The 21,833-nt window shown below is 41.7% G+C and overlaps 2 protein-coding genes across 4 annotated transcripts; both read left to right on the top strand.

Moving 5' to 3' along the window:
• The first annotated feature begins 1,454 nt into the window (after positions 1–1,454).
• On the top strand, positions 1,455–19,162 carry LOC120064931 (ras association domain-containing protein 1-like). Of its 2 annotated transcripts, XM_039015522.1 has the most exons (6): positions 1,455–1,770; positions 7,174–7,298; positions 16,584–16,691; positions 16,879–17,170; positions 17,319–17,434; positions 17,535–19,162. In XM_039015522.1, the coding sequence occupies exons 1-6, from the start codon at positions 1,455–1,457 to the stop codon at positions 17,697–17,699; spliced, it is 1,122 nt and encodes a 373-aa protein (XP_038871450.1). In that variant the 3' UTR covers positions 17,700–19,162. The 2 variants fall into 2 exon arrangements, with proteins under 2 accessions (XP_038871450.1, XP_038871451.1); XM_039015523.1 differs by lacking the exons at positions 1,455–1,770; positions 7,174–7,298 and adding an exon at positions 9,134–9,813.
• A 140-nt stretch (positions 19,163–19,302) lies between these two features.
• Positions 19,303–21,157, top strand: LOC120064932 (tumor suppressor candidate 2-like). Of its 2 annotated transcripts, none has more exons than XM_039015525.1 (4): positions 19,303–19,468; positions 19,889–20,130; positions 20,410–20,530; positions 20,644–21,157. In XM_039015525.1, the coding sequence occupies exons 2-4, from the start codon at positions 19,982–19,984 to the stop codon at positions 20,707–20,709; spliced, it is 336 nt and encodes a 111-aa protein (XP_038871453.1). In that variant the 5' UTR covers positions 19,303–19,468; positions 19,889–19,981; the 3' UTR covers positions 20,710–21,157. The 2 variants fall into 2 exon arrangements, with proteins under 2 accessions (XP_038871453.1, XP_038871452.1); XM_039015524.1 differs by having other exon boundaries at positions 19,304–19,490.
• The last annotated feature ends 676 nt before the right edge of the window (positions 21,158–21,833 follow it).

The following is a 21,833-nucleotide window of genomic DNA, read 5'->3' as shown; positions in this document are numbered from 1 at the left end:
CCATGTCTTTAACTCATACTGTTGTTCACGAAGTTCACAAACCGTTAATTACATAAGCTGTCAATGGCTGATTAGCAAATTAATATCCATAAGGTCGTTTTTATTTGAATGTCACTGGGGTGGGGCTTTCACACACCCATCACTCCTGCTCTACTGTTCAAGACTCAGAAGCACCCCCTATGTGAAAAAATTCCGCATGTCAAGAACAGTGGGCTGCTCTTCACTTTCTTTTCTTTCTGTTATTAAATTGTTACTGCTGCATCGTATGTTGGAGTGTCAGAATTGGGTGACGGGATGGTTACAAAGTAAACATGCTGCTGAAAGTCGTGTTTTTCGGAAGAGTGGTATTTCCGTTATGTAGCCGATGATGCATTGTTTCCAGATGCGAAGCTGTACACCTCCGCTCCGTTATTTGTAATAACTTCTATGGAAATGTTGTAAAATAGAAGAACGTTGGAGATGAAGCATCGGCTGCTGCAGGGGTGGATCCATGTTTTGGTAAGTTGTTATACTTTCAAAATAACATATAGCACTTTTTATCGAATTATTATTAACATAAACTTAACCAGTCATAATTATGAAATAGGCTCGAGTCGGTGCAATTCTCGTGTTTCTATGTTAACTCGCGTCATCAATCATTCTGGGATGCTCAACAACCTGCCTGCAGTTTGCAATTATTATTTACGATATGTTTAAAGCCTTGAATGTTGGTGACTTATTCCAATCATAGACTTTAAAACCATGTAATTTTACATTTGATGGGATGAAAGTTTATTTTTAATTGCCTTGGAGATAGTAAATGGCAAAGGGGCTTCTTCAACAAACAAAAAAACGTCCCGTTTAGAAAATGAAGGAAACACATTTATTCTGAAGCACAGATTGGTTTAATAAACTCAAAGTTCTATTTTTATTGCCGAGTAGACCACTTTATTGGTGTATTTTGAGGAAAACTGACAATTGATGTCGAGAAACAGACTTCATTCATTCATACTCAGTACACAATAAGCTAAAGTATTTTGTTCAAACCATGGTTTTAATAATAGTGAAGGAATACATAGCTGTATGGGAAGTTCTCTCCACAATTTACGGATAAAACTGTACTGTAGTGTAGGCCTATGTCCTTGAGTTGGTGCTTCATTATGGGTGATCTTGGATTGAGGTTGTGCATTTCGCCACTATGGCCTATTAATTGCCTTACCTCCCTAATCTTACTACTTTTGCACACACTGTATATAGACTTTTCTATTGTGTTATTGACTGTACGTTTGTTTATCCCATGTGTAACTCTGTGTAGTTTGTGTCGCACTGCGTTGCTTTATCTTGGCCAGGTCGCAGTTGTAAATGAGAACTTGTTCTCCACTGGCCTACCTGGTTAAATAAAGGTTAAAACAATGTTTTGGTCGCAGGTGTGATTGCCTTTGTGTGAAGAAGGAACTGAAGCTGTGACTGACAGAATGTCTTGGGGTGAGTTCATTGAGCTCCGTGAGCTGAGGCTACATGACCCGATAGAGCTGACCAGCTGCGAGGTGCCTCGCTCACCACCTCGCCTGGAGCGGGCCAATGCTCTGCGGATCAGCACAGGGAAGGTCCCAGAGCTGCTCAGCCGGGTGGGCATCATCAGACTGGTGGGGGATAGCCTGGACCCACTGCTCACAGATAAGAGGGGAAAGGGACATGACTTCCAGCCCTGCAGCCATGCCCAGCCCACCTGGTGTGACCTGTGTGGAGACTTCATCTGGGGACTGTACAAACAGAGCCTGCGCTGTGCCAGTGAGTCTGCCTGCTGCACAGGATTTACTTGTGTGTGAGTGCATGATTATGATTGCATGTATTAGTGGCGGTCGGTGACTTCTAAGATGAGGGAGGAGGATAATTTGTTTAATGAGCATGGCCTTATTTCTATTACAGAGTATTGGATGACTGCCATTCATATTCCATTCACCCAGCTCAATGTAACATCGATTTAGGTTTAGGCTACTACATGATACTAAAATGTTCCCCTGTGCCCCTGTTCCCCTCATGAGGTTGCTACAACCTAGCCTATGAATGAACGTTTACAACATCTAGCTGATCTAGGGTGTAATCAGAATTGGTGGAATGAAAACACCCCTGATCACATGCAAACACAGTTAACTTTCATAGCAGCCACATAAAAACAGCATGATCACTTTGCTCGTTGTATAAATAATTCCTTCTCGCAACTATCTACGCGCTCTGCTCCTCTCACCTTTTCCCTGCGCTAGTGCACAACACAACAGCTGTCTGTGACCAGGCAAAAAAAAACTTTCCAAGCCAAACCTTCATATCATGACCGCTAACCACTACACACAGCCTACGTCGTTTTCACGTCATAGTCAACATAGCTACTAGAACTAACGCATTTGTAAACCCGCTACAGTCATACAATACAGTGTACAGCAGTTTAGCAGTTACACCGGCGGCCCCGGTGGCAATAAATTTATACGAAAAGCTTACCTTGACTTGGAAGAGTTTCAGTGTTAGCCATAGCCAGCTAGCTAACATAGCATCCCTCTCTGTTTGAGCCAGGTGTTTGAGTAGGCTAAACTAGCTAGCTGCATTTGCTAGCTAAGTGAAAGTAAAAAATATATAACTATCTCTCTTGCTTCTCCTTAATTTTGGAAGAAATTAATTTGTTCAAAACCGTTCAACTATTGTGTTTCTCTCTCTCTGAGTCAACTACTCACCACATTTTATGCACTGCAGTGCTAGCTAGCTGTAGTTTATGCATTCAGTACTAGATTAATTCTCTGATATTTTGATTGGGTGGACAACATGTCAGTTCATGCTGCAAGAGCTCTGATAGGTTGGAGGACGCTCTCCGGAAGTTGTCATAATTACTTTGTAATTCTATGGAAGGGGGTGAGAACCATGAGCCTCCAAGGTTTTGTATTGAAGTCAATGTACCCAGAGGAGGACAGAAGCTAGCTGTCCTCCGGCAACACCTTGGCGCTACCCTACAGAGTGATGTTGAGGCTACTGTAGACCTTCATTGCAAAACAGTGTGTTTTAATCAATTATATGGTGACGTGAATATATTTAGTATAGTTTTATCTAAAAAGGATAACGTTTTTTAATTGTTGACTATTTTTATGAAATTCACTGAGAAGGATGGTCCTCCCCTTCCTCCTCTGAGGAGCCTCCACTGACATGTATGTATGTGTGAGTGCATGTCGTGATTGTGATTGTGTAGCACGTGCAATTTACTGTACTCCTCAGCCTTAATCTGCTCGACTCATTAGCTAGCTTTTGAGGTGGCACGATCGGCTAAGACGTTTGAGGGAGGACGGTCACGTGTGTTTATGAGGCAGATGTCTCGAGTTCACACCAGGTATGGACCGAATCGGGAGAAAGTGGTACTCACTAAGCAAGCAACTTGATGTGCTTTACAGTTGCATGTCTGCATACATGTCTGTAGGCCTATACTCTCGGAATAAAGGTACAGAATTGTACTTAAAGGGGTACAAACTCTTGTCAATGTAGTGGCACCCTGTAAGGTACGTCCATTGATTGTACCATTAGTTATAGGTACATAATTGTACAGTTGCAGTTTGTACCTTTAAAGGAGCCAAAAGGTAAACATACACTTTTTTTAGGGTACCACCACAGTGACAAAGCCATTTGTTCCTTTTAAGTGGCCAAAATGTACCTCTTCTCTATACCAAGTGCCTCATGTGTTCACTTCTCTCCGCCATTCCCACTTCTGACACCAATGTAGCAAATTTGGGGGTAGCCCCAACCAAGTCTTGAACCTGGGTCCAGTAACTGTCAAGCCAACGCCTTAACCATTACGTCAAGAGGTCCGCACTTCTTGACAAGGCCGCTCAGTGTTGGGTTAAAGATATTCTCCGATACTTTTGTATACTTTTTAGCCAGTAGTTCTGAAATTAGCGCTCACAAGCCAAAATTGGTCCCCGAAAGTTGTATACTTCATTACCACGTCATTGTCCTCGAGCCTCTGTAGCATGCACAAAGAGAATTTAAAAAAACAACTATGGGTGTTCAGGAGCTGTGCACATTCTTGGCCTCACCCCACAACCTCATTGCACAATGCTGTGCCGATCTGATCCCACATCCCACTTTAAACCTCATTGGACATAATTCCACCTGCCAATCAACATTGTCCCTCGAGCTTGGCTGTGGCTAATTCCCGTTATTGTACAAACTAGTATGACAAGCAAGCGATTGTGATAATGTAATTTATACAATGGAAAAGTTATAACCTACTTACAGCATATGTTTGCATCAAATGACCTACACCTTTAAAGTCATGTAATGATTATATATAAGCCAGTATTTGTCTACGTGATGAATAATGATAGCTGGCAATCAACTGCAGTTTTAGATTTACCCCATATCATGGAATACCTGCTGTGTGCACATATAAGGACAAACGGTGGACAAACATATGAAACTATTTGATTGGGATGGATGGTTGAAACAACAGAAAGGTCGGGCTACATTTTCTTTTCTTTCTTTTTTAAAATTTTATCCCCTTTTCTCCCCAATTTTCGTGGTATCCAATCGCTAATAATTACTATCTTGTCTCATCGCTACAACTCCCGTACGGGCTCGGGAGAGACGAAGGTCGAAAGCCATGCGTCCTCCGAAGCACAACCCAACCAAGCCGCACTGCTTCTTTAACACAGCGCGCCTCCAACCCGGAAGCCAGCCGCACCAATGTGTCGGAGGAAACACCGTGCACCTGGCCCCCTTGGTTAGCACGCACTGCGCCCGGCCCGCCACAGGAGTCGCTGGAGCGCGATGAGACAAGGATATCCCTACCGGCCAAACCCACCCTAACCCGGACGACGCTAGCCCAATTGTGCGTCGCCCCACGGACCTCCCGGTCGCGGCCGGCTGCGACAGAGCCTGGGCGCGAACCCAGAGACTCTGGTGGCGCAGTTAGCACTGCGATGCAGTGCCCTAGACCACTGCGCCACCCGGGAGGCCCTGGGCTACATTTTCTTAACTAAAAAGGAAATGGGTGAAAGTTTCCGTATACATTTCTCTAGCGCATAAACTGTGTGTTGTGTCCGTGATTCGCGCCTGGTTAAAACCTTAGAACGTTTTTATATATCGCTCAAAAGACTAAGAAAATACACCAGGGATATAATTTAGGAGATTCATGTGGTGAGCATAGAGTTTCTGATCAGGTAGACAATTGCCTTCTAATGTATTTGTCTGGTTACAAAGCCATCTTTAGCGCACATCATTTTCTGCTTACTTCCAGAGAAATGTAGGTTATTGAAAAAGAGAAATGAAACTACAACCGGCATCTAATATATCTATTTTTAAATGTTTTCTAATTTAGGATGCAAGGATTTGATTGATGTATTCTATGTATTTTACCTTAGACCTTACCATGAGTTATTTTCATAAGTAGCCAGGCAATCCTACTCGCTTCAGATCGTGCACTCACTACATGACATGAACGAGCACGTATCTTGTGGACTAGATAATGGCAGGTTAGAATGTAACAACTGCAGATGGTTTACTATGCATGTATGAGCCATACACTGACTCGTCGAGTCCAAAATGGGACGTTTAAGAAAATAAGGAGGTTGTTTTCGATACTCCGGAATGTATCTTTAAGATTGCTAAAATATTAATTACAGATCTTTATTGTCACATGCTCTTATGTAAGCCTTTTATTAAGACTTTAGAAGTGGCAATGGACATACTCAACCTTTAACTAACATAACCACAGCTCACTTAAACTGGTACAAAACTTCAACTCACGGGTGGCCAAAAACAACTAACTGAATGTTATGCCCCCACTAAGCTTATGATCGTACCTTTATTTCCAAATATTATGTAAAAATGTTTACCATTATACTAGATTATCTGCACATTTACCCTAAAAGGTACCAAACAGTACCATGTGAGATCCAATGTATACCTCTGAAGGTATATAATGTGTATTTTGATATTTGTGTAATGCAGGGAACAACCCTAACCGTACCCTTTTTTTCTGAAAGTGTATGTGTGTGAGTGTTGTAAGGTTTAACTAGGGCTATGAGAATGTCTTTCAAGGTATTATATAGCCTGTTTGTGCATAGGCCATATTTGTGTTTGTTTATGTATGTGCCAGGCTGTATAGCTTTGGTTCATTGTTTCTCAGCTGAACTAAATGGGCTTTTTGTGAGACTGGCTCCATTCACAGGACACAGTATTAATTAGACCTGAATAGGCTTTAATGAGGAGTCATTGCAAATAGGTACATTACCATTTCCAGCAGCAAAGAACCAGCTGAGAACCAAAGCGCTTGTCTGGAAATCCCAGACCCAGTTTTAGCTCTGGGGTATTTGTCAAAACAAGACTCCCAGATTCAATCAGCAGTTGGCGGCAGTCTATTTATGAGGACGTTGAGATGGTTCTAGTGGTTTGTTGTCTTTTTGTATAGGTGCTGTCGGTTTGTTGGTATCCTGCACCGCTTTCCTCTTGCATAGTCTTCAAAGTTTCACTATGAGCTTCCTTTCCTCTGGCCATACAGGGATCTAACTAGAGCTAAGCTGTAAGAGCCCTTGGGCAACAACTCACACCTGCAGTTGGCTATATGACACCAATTACATTCAGGCAGGATGTCAATGCTTCACTACCAGGCATTTCATCACAACCAGTCCTCCATCCTTTGTATTGTAATGTGTGACCATTAGATTTGTGGGGAGATAAATGTCTGAAGCGTATTGGAATATGCTGGTAAAATCTCTCCTTTACATGAATCTCCTTACATTAATATACAGCTGTTTTATTTGTACAATAATCACTCTACGTTCTAGCAATACTTTTCTAATAATGTCCTGTTAGTGACCAAATTGAAGTCAAATACGTCAGTGACAAGTTTTGTTCTCTGACAAACGTGTAATGACTCACTCTGGCCAGTGGAGGACAGCAGACAATTTAGAAATCCAAAGGTGGAGGATGGAACGGGAGGGATGACCCAAAACTACGAAATGGAGGTTTCTGAGCCAGTGGGTGACACTTTTTTTAATAGTCAATCTTTCCTTACATCTGTGTGTCATCATGGCTGATCTATTCGTAGACCGTGGCCTTACAAAACGTAGAGCCCTGGTGGACGAGGCCCAGCTTTAATTGCAACCCATGATCTATTCTATTAATTCCTGTTTTTCATTCACCTCTCTTTTCTCACAGATTGCAGATTCACGTGTCACTACAGATGTCGAGCTCTTATCCAATTAGATTGCCGTTTGGATGGTAGCTCCATAGTTGGACAAACATGTGTTATGGAACACACTATGGAGACCGATACAAATGTGGTAAGAACCTCATGATCTGATACAGACTGTATATGCATGTCATTATGTGTTCTCTGTACTCAAACCCTCATTCACCGGCCATTTTATTTCACCTTTATTTAACTAGGCAAGTCAGTTAAGAACAAATTCTTATTTACAATGACGGCCTAAAAAAAATATAAAAAAATAATTCACCGGCCATGTCATGTGTCATGACCACTATCTATCTACTATCTTCTAGGCCACACTGTGGTGACATGGTGTCTACATACTCACTTGTAAACACGCCTCTTCCTTTCTATCACATCCCCCTGGAAATAATGCATTAGGTCCTTTCAGTTCAGGTCCTCTCTCACCATTTCCTTTAGATACAGTAGCATGGGCATCACTTTTAGTTGTTCTTGTTGGATCTACACTACCCTCCGTATTTATTTGGACAGTGATGCTAAAATGAGTCAATTTGTCCCTATTCTCCAGCATTTTGGATTTGCGATCAAATGTTGTGTATGAGACAGTACAGAATATCACCTTTTATTTGAGGGTATGTTTTATTGTTAAAGCACTTTATCTTGTCCACCCATTTTGAAAAAGTTCATTTTTCATAAGTATTTGGACAAATTCCCATATGGTGTATTAAAGTAGTCAAAAGTTTAGTATTTGGCCCCATATTCCTAGCACACAATGACTACATCAAGATTGTGCAATTGCAGTTTGTTTTGATTGTGTTTCGGATTATGTTTTGCCCAATAGGAACTGAATGGTGAATAATGTATTGTGTCATTTTGGAGTCACTTTTATTGTAAATAAGAGTAGATGTTTCTGAACACTTCTACATTAATGTGAATGCTGCCATGATTATGGCTAATGAATGAATCTTGAATAATGATGAGTAAGAAAGTTGGAGGCATAAAGATCATACCCCCCCAAAAATGCTAACCTCCCCTTTTATTGGTACTGGTGAGAAGTTAGCATGTGTTGTGGGTATGATTTTATGCCTCGGTAACTTTCTCACTTATCATTATTCATGATTATCTGTAATCATGGTAGCATCCATATTAATGCAGGAGTGTTCAGAAAAGATATTATATTCTTGTTTACAGTAAAAGTGACTCCAAATTACACAATATAAAATCTACCAGTCATTTCTATTGGGCACAATGTAATCTGAAACACAACCAAGACAAACTGCAAATGCATCCAATAAATTTGTAAAGTCAAAACCTTGATGTAGTCATTGCGTGCTAAGAATATGGGACCAAATACTAAACATTTGACTACTTTACTACACATTTAAGTGTATTTCTCCAAATACACCTTACAGATATCTATGAAAATACCCTCAAATAGAAGTTGACGTTCTTTACTGTCTGTCGCCTCATATGAAACATTTGATCTCAAATTCAAAAATGCTGGAGTATAGAGCCAAATAAAAAGTGTTAGCAACATGGTCCAATGAAATACATAGGGTAGTGTATATATTTTTTTCAAAGTGGTGCGGTTCTTTGTAAACCCCTGAGCCTACATGTCTACTTATGTCATGCATTTGCCATGTGAATATTCTAAACTCTGTTATCATATGAGTACTCTACGCTCTGTTAACATGTGAATCCTCACATGATTTTCATCTTCTCAAATCGCTTTATTGTTGGCAGACAGGGTAGGGAGTGGTATGATGTCATTAGGGAGTTGGAATTTCCCCTCAGCGCCCAATCATAGCCTGTTGCGCTGGTTTTGTGTATTTTCTAATCTCAACCGCCTGGGTGGAGCCTCTGCGGGCCGGGGGAGGGAAGGTAGGGGCTAGAAGGGATACAGTTTTTGTCAAATTTATGTCAAAAGTTGTTGTTTTTAGCATTTTAGCTAACCCAATAACCCAACCCATTTTCCAACCTTAACCTAATTATCCTAACCTGCTGCGTAAATTATCATAACCTGCTGCGTAAATTGTCCTAGCCTGCTACGAAAAGTGAAATTTGACAAAAACTGTATCCCATCTAGTCAAAACCAGGAGAGAGATGGAAACGCGGGGGCTGGTCCATCATCCAGTTCTCAGCTAGTTGTGAGAAGCCGAAACGTGGCCAGATTGAACAGGAAACCGACAGAAACGCGCTTTAGAACAACATTGTCGAAGTTTACAGAGATATACTAACTATACTAGCAGTCCTTATTACTTTACACTCTATCTGTTTTAACGTTTCTGTAGTTACACGTTGATTGCAGTGGGATACTACAATTGTAGATAGAACTTGTCTTATTAAACAGGAAACGACACCTATCCGCGCTCATATCCAAGCCGAATTAGATAAAAACCTGACACATTTTGGCGAATTTTAAACACAACATCGCTCTAGACGGTTGGTTACATTGTAACAGTTTGATAATGACAGACACGGTCAGCGGTTCGGATAAAAGCCTGTCCTTCGAGAAGACGTGGGGCAGCTCGACTAGCAGCGGATACTACAGTGGGGACTCCGATTCAGAGTTCGAGCAGTACTTCACTGCTCGCACATCATTACTTCACAAACCCAAGAAGGAGAAGGTGAGAGGAGAACAATTTGTCAAGCAGTTGAATAAGAGTTATTGAATAAGATGTTGGCTATTCATTCCTTCGCCTTCACTGATGTTCATGCATAATAGGTTAGACTATCTTGTGTGTAGCTTCCTTTATATTATACGTTCTAGTAGTTATGACGTGATATAGGCATAAACTAGAGTATTTCAAATAACATATCCACGAAAATTGTCATCTGAAGTTGTCATATTTGATGTAGTAGTAACTATGATGACCACTCGTATTAAAACGTTAATTGGAATCTACTGTGTTTCTCATATTACAATGATGACTCATATATCCCGATGCTGAGAACCGCTCAAGAGTTTAGTGACACACCCACGATAACCCCTCAAGTTTCACAACTCACACAAGTCATCTTCTCTGGACCATTCAGAAACAAATTACTTCACTCACATTGCTTCACACTTGCAAAGCTTGCACACACAAGCCTGCACAGACATCTCTGGAGGGTTTGAATGAGTAGCCTACTAGACATAAGGGGAATGGCAACATTTGATCCTGTTTCATTAACTCATATTTCTACAGCATCTTGAATGAATACATTAGATAATGTTATACACAGTTGAGTAAAAACGGTAATAACAGCACAGTAAAAAATGGGTGACTCCTTAGTTGACTGTTCTGGCTTCCATTTTGTGATTGCCTATTTACTAGTTGCAGGACATTAGATGCTCTGGAACGTTGGCGAATACTACGTTTTTCAAACCTCCCGCTTTGGGCTGGATGTGTCAATGTGTAGTTCATACATGCATAATCTATGAGCAGAATAATTCTTGTTTAACCTCAATTAGCCACGAAATCCCAGTTTGAAAGCAATTGTTTTTCTGGAAGCTGTGGTATGAGTTCAGTTAAACCTAAAGGGGGTGTGGAAGGATGCATAATACACGCTATTAAGTCACAACATGGCTGATATCCATAGGCGTGTGGAGTTTCAAGTTTGGGGAAGAATTAAAAAAAAATTGTATTGCACCTTTTTATAATGCTTCGCATTTGCAGACTAACAGAGGTGGGACCAAGTCACTATTATTCCAATCACAAGCAAGTCACAAGGTCCGAGTCTCGAAATAAGTCCAAGTTGTGCATTCTAAGAGCAAGTCGAGTCGCATGTTTTTTCAAGTTAAGTCTCAAATTAAGTAAAATCTATACATACAATGACTTGTTCAACTACAAATCTTTGTCTGTTTATTGAGGCGACCAGACAACCCCTTTCATTATTTTGTCTACAACACATTTTGATGATGCCATTGTAAAATAGGGACCTTGTAGCAGTGGTAAGGGCATGACATCAGCAGAAGACAAGGCAGGTTGATGTGCTCAGTGTAGATTTATTTACTGGTCTTTGTGATTCAATGTTGAAATTGCCATATCATATAACATTTACCAAATGTACACGGGCAATTGGCCAAAAGAAATAGCCACTTTATTAAGCTTAACATGTCCTATCTGAATGGACACAGGTAGATGGCAAGACTGCACAGCCTCCCCTTGAGAAACCAAATGAAATCTGTCTAACAGGACCTCAAACTGGTACATGTAAGCACTCGGCCCCACCCAGGACCATACGATTACCCAATTGGCAATTACAACCAACAGGGTTCGCACAAGGTGCTTAAAGTACTTGAATTTGGCGCTCTGAAATTCAACTACTGGAATACCTTGAAAGTCTGACATTTTCTCAAGTTGGTACTTCAAAAGAGAGGAGAACAGAAAATGATCAAATATGTTAATATGAAAAATACTTGAAAAATGTATTGGTCATGCAAATTAATTTCCAGGCAGACTACCGAGTTTTATTTCCTCACGTGTCTCACGCTCTGGTTGCCAGGCTAGCTCGCTCATTCCACCCACACTGCCACTCAGCCAGGCAGGTACAGAACTGACTGATTAGGCGCCGCCAAATGTCACATCGATAGCTAAAATGCTGGGCAAATGTAGATCCAATACTGCCTGGCAGCATATTGATGTTTATGAATGGGTTTTGCCAGACCCAACCGGGTATGTAGTAGAGGGTAAATGCTGTTTGCGCACCTTTTTATTTGATGAATTATATTTTACCCACTTATTATTGCGTTCCCAGCGTTGATCAACACTCTGAAGGCTTCTTGATCTGAGTTCTAATCGTGCTTACTTCTGCGAACAAGTGGAAGCATGAATGATTCATGTATGCTTGTTATGTCCGCCTGCTCCCCTGGATTTGCCTTGTTTTTTTTTCACGGGGTTGTGGTGATATACTGCCATCCGGTGGCAACTAGAAACAATTGCATAATATGAACTATTACAAATTGACGGTCCTTGAAAATAAATATTAGTGCTTGGGAAAAGTACTTAAGTCCCTGAATTTTGCAACTGTCTGTACGAACCCTGAACCAATAAACTGGTTCTACAATGTAAAAGGCAATTTCCACATCCATTGTTACATTGGTACATACATTTGTCTTAATTACACTTAATGATATTTCATCACCATTCGTACATGGAACAATCATTTTCTCTTATTCGACGTACTGACTCAAAAGCGTGGCGTGTAAGCCACATAGCCTATTTCTGTGCATACTGAAGCTTGCAAGCTCCTAATACGCACAAGACAGACAGAGACATTGGACACAGACACACGGAACTCCGACATAACCCGGGAAATATGAACAATGCAAACCATACATTGAATTAAACGAACAGTACTTCTACCTCGTGAGTCTTGAACGTTTATGTGCACAATAAACATCGCGCCCACTCCGAGGTTAAGAAATGGTAGGCTAAATGAAAATGTATCTTATGTTGAAATAACATTACGGGGATGGAATGATGAAACGTTAGCAATTATTGTAGCGTTAGATGGAATATAGATTTACCACATGTGCATTTAAATGTGTGAAAGAAAGCAACAAGAGAATTTCAACAAGAGAACAAGCTCTCTCCACTGTCGGGAGTATGGCGAGTACAAGTGGAGAGACACGCCTCTGGTGGGTTTTCGCCACAGTAATAATAATCTTTTTAAAACAAATTCCAAATGCAAACCTCATAAGTAAATTATAAATTTCAAGCAATTTTGACATACCAAAAGACCAGTAGGCCTATGCTAATTTTCCTTGATGCCCCATTGCCGGTGAGCTTGCTAAGTAAACAGTTAATATTCTTGATCTCCACTGTTATTTGGAGCTGCATATTTACTTGTTATGGCAATCCACTCTCCCTAGAATTTGACATTTGCGCTGCACCCGATCCTATAGCTGTAAAGAAAATCAGCAAACTGTTCGTTAGCTCACCCGACCTGTGTTGATTGTAGTGTTGATTGTAGGTTTGCTGGTCCAATCAGAGGGCCGAGTGTACGTTTCACTAGTTGTTGCAAGGCACGATGTTGCGGCTACTGTCGCTGGCTGCGTGGAGAGTAATACAATGGACTCGGCGCCACAAAATGAGTGACAAAACGTTACAAAACATGGCCAGATAATTTAAAGTCATCAGTCTCAAGTCAAAGTCAAATCTCAAGTTATTTTATTTTCTATCAAGTTGAGTTTCAAGTCATCAAGTTTGTAACTTAAGTCATGTGACTCAAGTCCACAACTCTGCAGACTAATGTAAAAGAGGCTAAAATTCCTGTGACAAATAGATTGCATAGTCATAATTTAGGCTAATAATATAACTCAATCACTGTTAGCAAAACAGACAGTACTGAACAATGCACAGTACTGAGTGTGTAGTGACAGAGTAGGCCTAATCCTTTCTTTTCACTGTAAAAATGTGGCCTTTTATAATCAAATTACTTATCCCCAAAAAACTTTCCAGTGGTACTGATCCAATGATAAAGCCAGTGAATATGTGCGCACTCACCGGGAATATGGGGATGTTCTCCACGGGTGCCAATAAGATAGGCTACTGTTCGCTCCATTGGGAGTTGAGAATAGACTAGAGACAGATCAATCTTTTCTTTGTCTTATCTTTTCCGCAATAGTCATTCGCGTTCTAAACTATGTTTTTCCTACAATTGTATTTTGAAATATTGCGATAGGCCTATTTAACTGCTTTTCACTAACCGATGCAACTCAACAGTCAGCTATCTGGTAGTCTATTCGCCGCGTGCTGACCTAATTGCGCGCTTCAAACAATCCACAGCACATTTTTAAAAGAAGCTAACGATCCTCTCTGGCCAAATCATGCTCTCTGGTGTAGTGTTTTGAATGATTTGTATTTATTTATGTATAGGCATGAGTAATTATAAAGCACATTTTGGCAAATTGTATTAAATTTACTTTAGGGGGAAGCTTTTGATTGTCCAATTATTTCTCCTCCACCAAACTTTACAGTTGGCACTATGCATTCAGGCAGGTAGCGTTCTACTGGCATTCACCAAATCGGCGGACTGCCAGATGGTGAAGCGTGATTTATCACTCCAGAAAACGCGTTTCCACTGCTCCAGAGTCCAATGGCGGCGAGCTTTATACCACTCTGCCGATGCTTGGCATTGTGCATGGTGATCTTAGGCTCGTGTTTGGCTGCTCGGCCATGGAAACCCATTTCAAGTAGCTCCCGACGAACAGTTATTGTGCTGATATTGCTTCCAAAGGCAGTATGGAACTCCGTAGTGAGTGTTGCATCTGAAGACAGACGATTTTTACGCACTATGCGCTTCAGCACTCGTCAGTCCCATTCTGTTAGCTTGTGTGGTCTACCACTTCGTGGCTGAGCCATTGTTGCTCCTAGACGTTTCCACTTCACAATAACGGCACTTACAGTTGACCAGGGCAGCTTTATCAGGGCAGAAATTTGCCGAACTGACTTGTTGGAAAGGTGGCATCCCATCACGGTGCCACATTGAAAGTCACTGAGTTCTTCAGTAAGGCCATTCTACTGACAATGTTTGTCTATGGAGATTGCATGGCTGTGTGCTCGATTTTATACACCTGTTAGTAACGGGTGTGGCTGAAATAGCCGAATCCACTAATTTGAAGGGCTGTCCACATACTTTTGTATATAGTGTATAATATGAACGGTCTGGCACTGTTTCTGCTCTCTGAGAGAAAGGTGTTCAGGCTGGCAGCTTCTCTCTCTGAAGTGATGCTCTGCATGGTTCTAAAGTCAGCCAACCAGTATGCTAAACAGCTGTGGCATTTTAATCGGGATTGTAATTATTTTAGCCCACTTTCACATTTTTGGGCTTGCGCATACCCAACTGATGTGCCTGGCTGTGCTGTGCCATTTTCCCTCGAATGTCCCCTACATGGGCCAGCCCCCTAGCAAGTTCAACCATATGAGTGACAGCTAGCAAGAGGCACATCATGCACACACAGCAGAGAAAGAGCGATGACGTGGTGCACATACAGTATCTGCACGTGACGTAGTACGCAATTTTTGGAGACCACTTTTGGTCTGTGAGCACTACTTTCAGAACTGCGGACTAAAAAGTATACAAAAGTACAGGAGAATCTCTTTAACACCCTTTCTATCTGCATTGGGATCCAGGTTATTGATCTGATTTTGCACAACTTAACATTGATTTATGTAGTTGTGGGTAGAATGAGAGTTTGAGACTTTGTCCCAGAGGACAGATCATGTTGGTGCTGATGCTAATGCCTGCCAGGAGGATTTATGAGTATTGATCTATGGATCCTTCCCCCCCACGACAAGCATTTCGCTAAATTCGCAATAACATCTGCTAACCATGTGTATGTGACCAATAAAATTGGATTTGATTTGAAAAGCAGCTACTCTCAACAGGACAATTTTGGGCTAGCTGGTCCTCTAATTGATACAGCAAGAAGAGTTATGTGCATCATGTCTTGAATGACATTCTCACACAGGAAGCGAGGACAGACCATTAGACACAGGAAGCGCATAGTTGTGGTGGTTACTGTGTCCATAGGAGACATTTAAATATCTTGTAGATGCTGGAGGCCAAATGTGAATTGCTAAAAGATGACTGAGATTCTGTGAGGATTAGGCAGCTGACTCCACAGGATATGCCTGTAAAACAGGGGAAGGCTTTGTGTCTGACTCTCGGGGGGGGGGGGTGTTGCCTGAGGGGGGCAGCTATTTTTACATGAACACAGCTTTAAGGAATGCAGTCCAAAGCCTTTGCAGACATTACAAACAGCTGCAAGTTCACCCATGATGCCTCCCTCTACAGAGATAGGAGGAATTGAGGAACTGGGATTGGTCAGTGCTGACATCATTGTGGTCCACTGCTTCCCTATCATAGGCTATGGCTACGTTGACAGGAAGTTTGGAATCTGATGCAACCAGCGATAACTTTGTGAAAGAAGGGGTGGAGCTTACAGGAAGTTAGCACTGTGAAGCATAGGCTGCTACAGTCTGCAAAATAATATAAGTAATTTATTTTTAGCACATTTATTATAAGCAGCAACAAGTAGGAATGCTGTTTCTCATTCAAGACAATTTTGATTTACACCAGTCTAGTGCTTCCTTTTCTCACCAAACCCAATCTAGTCCTCTGCTCTATTGAACTCTGACCCCTGTGAACCTGACTCCCCAAGACTCCTGATATCTAATTTCCCCTCCGTGACCCAAAATGTTGTGGATTGTTTGTTTAGATAGGCCCACATCACACATTTCTTACAGTCATAATTTGACATGCAAAACGTTAAACCTTGGCTCTCTGCTGACACACGGTGGTAGAACACCAATGTTTCCCTTTTTTGTCTTGCACTGTCAGCTTAAGAAGACGAATGAGTAAACAATGAGTGGCTAATTGAAATATTGACTCCCTTCTCTCTGGTCAGGATGAACAGGTTGAATGGGGGAAGCAGCAGGATCTGTCAGTCACAGAGATCCAGCAGAAGGTGAAGGAGTACAATGCTCAAATCAACAGCAACTTGTTCATGAACCTGGTGAGTAGTAACAATTGCTCTTATACCATTGCAGTAAGTAGTAACATTGCAATTACTCTAACACTGTCTGCATTACCATGTTGTTATTGTTCAACTCCATAACTGCACAATTCAACATGTTGAATTGTGTTAATGTGAATACGTTTTGTGAGTATGAATTCCTAAATGTTTTCATTCTTTTCAACAGAACAAAGATGGCTCCTACACTGGCTTCATAAAGGTCCAGTTCAAGCTGCTACGACCCGTGTCAGTTCCCCCACCAAGAAAGGGTACTGCAACACAGGATGGTGCAGGCAAGAAGACTGGGGGAGTTAAGCGTCGCACCTCTTTTTACCTGCCCAAGGATACGTCCAAACACCTACATATCAGCTCCCGCACATGTGCTCGTGAGGTCATCGAAGCCTTGTTGAAGAAGTTCACCGTGGTGGACAACCCTGGAAAGTTTGCTTTGTTTGAGCGCACAAAGCGCCATGACCAAGGTAAGCCCGCCTCTGTAACCTCTTGTCTGTGGTTTTGCAGCAGCACGACTGTTATCTTTTTCTGCACTGACATCTCATTGATAAATATTAAGAGGTGCCATACTGTTGTTTTAATTCCAGTGTCTCCCTTCCTCTTCCTGTATTTCAGTATTCCTGCGTAAGCTGCCTGACGATGAGCGTCCACTCCACCTGCGTCTGTGTGCTGGACCCAATGACAAAGCCCTCAGTTTGGTCTTGAAAGAGAATGAGACTGGAGAGGTCAACGTGAGTGAGCATTCATCGGGCATTCATTCTCAAACCAACATGGTCATTTCACATTGTGCAGCTTACACTAATGTTCCATCTCCCTCCTCTCTCTGTCCAGTGGGATGCCTTCTCTATGCCAGAGCTCAAGAACTTTGTTCGCATGTTACAGCGTGAGGAGGAGGAGCATGTCAAGCAGATAGTGCAGCGCTACGCACTAGCCCGCACCAGAATGCAGGAGGCCCAAGCTGCTAGTCCCACCCCTGGTGGTTCCACCCCTGGCTGAGAAACTGCTTCCCTACGGGACTACCTGCACCTCTGACTGACAATCATCAGAAGATGACCAGTCACTGCATCCAAAGATCCCAGAGAACACAACTCGACACCTCCCTCAAAGGAGGAGAATGAAAGAGCGAATGAGAGCGAGCGGGCGCATGAGAGCGAGCGGCAAGCGCGTGTGAGTGTGAGAGAATCAGAAGTGCCATACAACTGGAGAGAGTCTGTTGTGCCTGAGAGAGAATGAGAGTTGAGAGAGAGTATGTGAAACTGTGGCTGATGAGAAACTGGCTTTGTCCAGTACTTCCTCTCATTATGGAGGTGCCATTTGACTATCCTGGGTAAGCTACCTGACTCGTAATGTTCATCACCTGTTATTCTTTCTGGCAGCGGGGTCCATAGATTCTATTATTTATAGCTTTTGGGTAACAAATCAATAGGCCTGTTTCTCTCCCTTACTGCCAAGCAATACAAGGGAAGTCAACCTATTAGCTCAGGCAAATGTTGAACAAATTCAGATACCGTCTGCTTCAGTATCTCCAGGCCTTAATGCTAGTCAGAATAATAAGTGATGGACATTATGGGCCAGGTACTCCAGGTTTCCATTTGACCCCAATGTCTGCCATATACCTCCTGCACATCCATACTATGATGGATGTTACTCTTTTTTGCTTTCCCTTTATGAGGCTGAGTGGGAGTGCCCCGTGTGTTGGGAGCACTGTGATTGTCAATTGAGAGGACAATCCCCAGGTCGATTTAATTGATAGGGGAATTGTCCTGAAACTTTGAACACTTTGAACAGGAAGCTGTTGCTTTTTATGGAATGTTTGTATTGTCTATATTTGTATGTTCTTTGTGATGTTCTGAAACTCTGTTAAAACAACAAAATAATACAACTGAGAATTTGTTAAATATTATCAGCATATGTCTATCTCTTGAAATAATAATTTGACTGTCCTTGAATATCCCCTTTTCAATTTCAACATTTTTATGTTACATATGTCCAGTGTCAAATATTTGTTTAAATAATAATAGATTTGCACTGTCAACATTAAACAAGTTCCTTCACAAAAGTATGTCTCTTGATAGTGGGGGTATGCTATTGGGATGATATTCATTAGCTAAACAATGATATTTATGGGAATTATTTCCCCACTTGGCAGTTATGGATGGGGAGTGAATGACTTGGGCAGGAGCTGACTGGAGCTGAGTACCAGCATCTAAAATGTTCTCCTACTTGAGCTCCTGTTCCTCTTTTAGAATATTAGCTCAAAAGTATTGTGGTGCTCCTGCACTTAAATGTAAAAAGTACCGGCACCCAAAATGGATGCAGGCACCTATTTCAGTCCAAGTCAAGCACTGTGGATAGGAGGAGTTAACACAGAGAAAGTCCCTATTAATGTCCTTGGGATGGTGTGCTACTGATACATATATATATATATATAAAAATCACAGTGGTGTGCAGTAAAGGATGCTGTGTGAAAGACAGAAATACCTATGCTCGGTCAAGCAAACAACTAGCTACATCATATTCCTCTCTGTACTGCTAGCTACATTATTGCTGTGACTCATGTGCAAGGTGAGCTGACCAACCGTTTCCGTTCTTTCGGACCAGAGTCACAGTGTGTACTTGTTGTTTGGGGTCTGTGGCTAGCTAGCTAGACATATTGGCTATATTTGATAAAACACTACCGTAACGTTACGCAAAGGAGGGAGGAATCCAAGTGAGCACTGAATCCTGGATAGAAGTCACGTCGCTAAAAGAAGAAATCTGTTTCTGTAAATGCTGTCACTATAAATGGTTAGCTGGAAAATTGAGCTAGCTAACGTAAGCTAGTTTAGCTTGCTAGCTAACAGTTTATTATGCGCGCGAAGTTTAGCTAACAGCCAGTGGACTAGGGACAGCTAGCTAGCTGTGGTTGATAACGTTAACAGTTTGAAAGCTCTACTAAATATATTTGCAATATTTATCAAACTGGCTAACTGCAGTGAACAGTGTTAGCTAGCAAGCTACTTGACGTTAGCCATCTAGGGCAACCTCGTTTGCTAACGTAGTTAGCTAAGTTACCTTTTGGAGCTAGCTAGGTAACCTATCTATTTAGCTTGCTTAGTAACTAGATATTGTTTGTAACGTTTGGTCAGTATGGTAGCGTTATTAGGTTAGCTAAAGCAACAGTACCTATGGCTTCTTGCTTTCAGATCCAAACCAGTAGAAAACTGACTGGTTGGCCAGCTCATATAATCGTTGCCTAGGAGTTTTCTGTGACAAGGGATAATGTCCCACCACTGAAGATGGGAGGCAGTGGATCCAAGGTGAAAGGTGCTTGGCCATTTGCTGGTTCGGGAGCTGGAGGGGATTCAGGCAGTGAGGGGCAAGAAGATCACTCTGTTGCCCGACTCAAAGGGACCAGAAAAACCCCATTTATTTTCACAAGGAGGAGGTAATAATGTGTGGTAAATGCAATAAAATGTACGCCTAGTGGTTAGAGCGTTGGACTAGTTACCGAATGTTTGCAAGATCGAATCCCCGAGCCGACAAGGTAAACATCTGTCGTTCTGCCCCCGAACAAGGCAGTTAACCCACTGTTCCTAGACCGTCATTGAAAATAAGAATTTGTTCTTAACTGACTTGCCTAGTTAAATAAAGGTAAAATATGTGTGTAGATCCTTAAATGAGTCAAATGCTTTCCATTCCGCTCATTTTTTATTTGTGTTGATAGCTCTCTCTACTATGATGAGGATGGGGACCTGGCTCATGAGTTCTATGAAGAGACTGTAGTGACAAAAAATGGCCGGAAGAGGTCCAAGCTGAAGAGGATTCAGAAGAACCTCATACCTCAGGTGAGCTGATTGGATGTACACTTGTGAAAGTCTCAGACTGACAGTGTTGGAAATGTTTCCAGTTACCCATGGGTGTTGTTTATAATTGAGTGGATATTGTTATCTGTTTGCAGGGAATTGTGAAGCTAAACCACCCCCGGATCCATGTAGATTTTCCTGTCATCCTCTTTGAGGTGTGAATCCCACTGGGGGGGTGGTCCAACGTGGAAAAGACACATGTCAGTCTGACCATCACTACAACTGCTCCATCCTGAACGCTAGTGTTCCTCTGAGAAAATGGGTGGGATGTCTGACTACGCTCAGAAGCTGTGGACAGACCACCGGAGCTATGTTGCGGACGAAAGGGAAGGGAGGAGTAGATAGAGTTAAACGTTCTGCCTTCTGTGATGTAGAGAAGTGTGTGTGTGAAAGAAAGGTAGCAAGATCAGGGGAAGGTTTAGGAATTCCCACTGTACTGTATATGTTGACCATTTTCATGTTGTAATGTTATCATATCTAAGTCTGCCTCTATGATTGGAGGCCAGACCTGCACTAGTCAACTTTTTTAATGTAAAAAAATAATAATAATTATACAAAAGCTGTCTGAGTTGGAAATACTTGAATAAATGGTTTACCAGGCTGAAAGACTGTATTGAGGCATTCCCCTTTATTATCCAGTCCACATATGTTTCACATTCTGATGAAGAGTGTTGTTCCATAACAATGTGGTCACAGTAATGAGGTTTTCATGACTCAGACTAACATCATTTACTGGTCCATTCAAAAGCCTTTTTCCATTTGTAGTTATCACAATCCTGGGAAGCTGTTTTTGGTGAATCGTGTTTTTCTGCTGTACCTCTGTTTTATCACCAGGGTGCAATGCTCTTGTACATGTGGGTCTTATATGTTTGATTCTCTTAATGTTTTTGGGTCAATCATCAATGTTGCCAATTTACTTTGAATCATTATGACATGACTTATGACATGTCTAGTTTTTTTATGATCCAGTCATTTATTTATAGACATATTTTGAAGGTCCAGGGACAATGTTCTAATGGTAATCCATTTGGACAGTATCTAATGGTCCACGAGCATGATTATATGGTCAGTTTCAGTGTTGTGTTATTGCTCTCCAATAGCATACGGTAGGCAACAGGCATGTCTGGCCCCTGTAATTGTGTGGGATGTGGTTTGATGTGTTTCTGGGCTAGAGGTCAGACACTTTTTATGTATTTCCTCCTTGCTTCCTTTGTTCTGCTGAGCGACTTCATCTGAAGATAAGTTACTCTAAAATGGGTGAGGCTTGTATATGACCATAAATGCA

Source organism: Salvelinus namaycush, chromosome 20, assembly GCF_016432855.1.
Source record: "Salvelinus namaycush isolate Seneca chromosome 20, SaNama_1.0, whole genome shotgun sequence".
NCBI classification, from domain to species: Eukaryota; Metazoa; Chordata; class Actinopteri; order Salmoniformes; family Salmonidae; genus Salvelinus; species Salvelinus namaycush.
The sequence above is the reverse complement of the archived record's forward strand: the minus strand, read 5'-3'. Positions and strand labels throughout refer to the sequence as shown.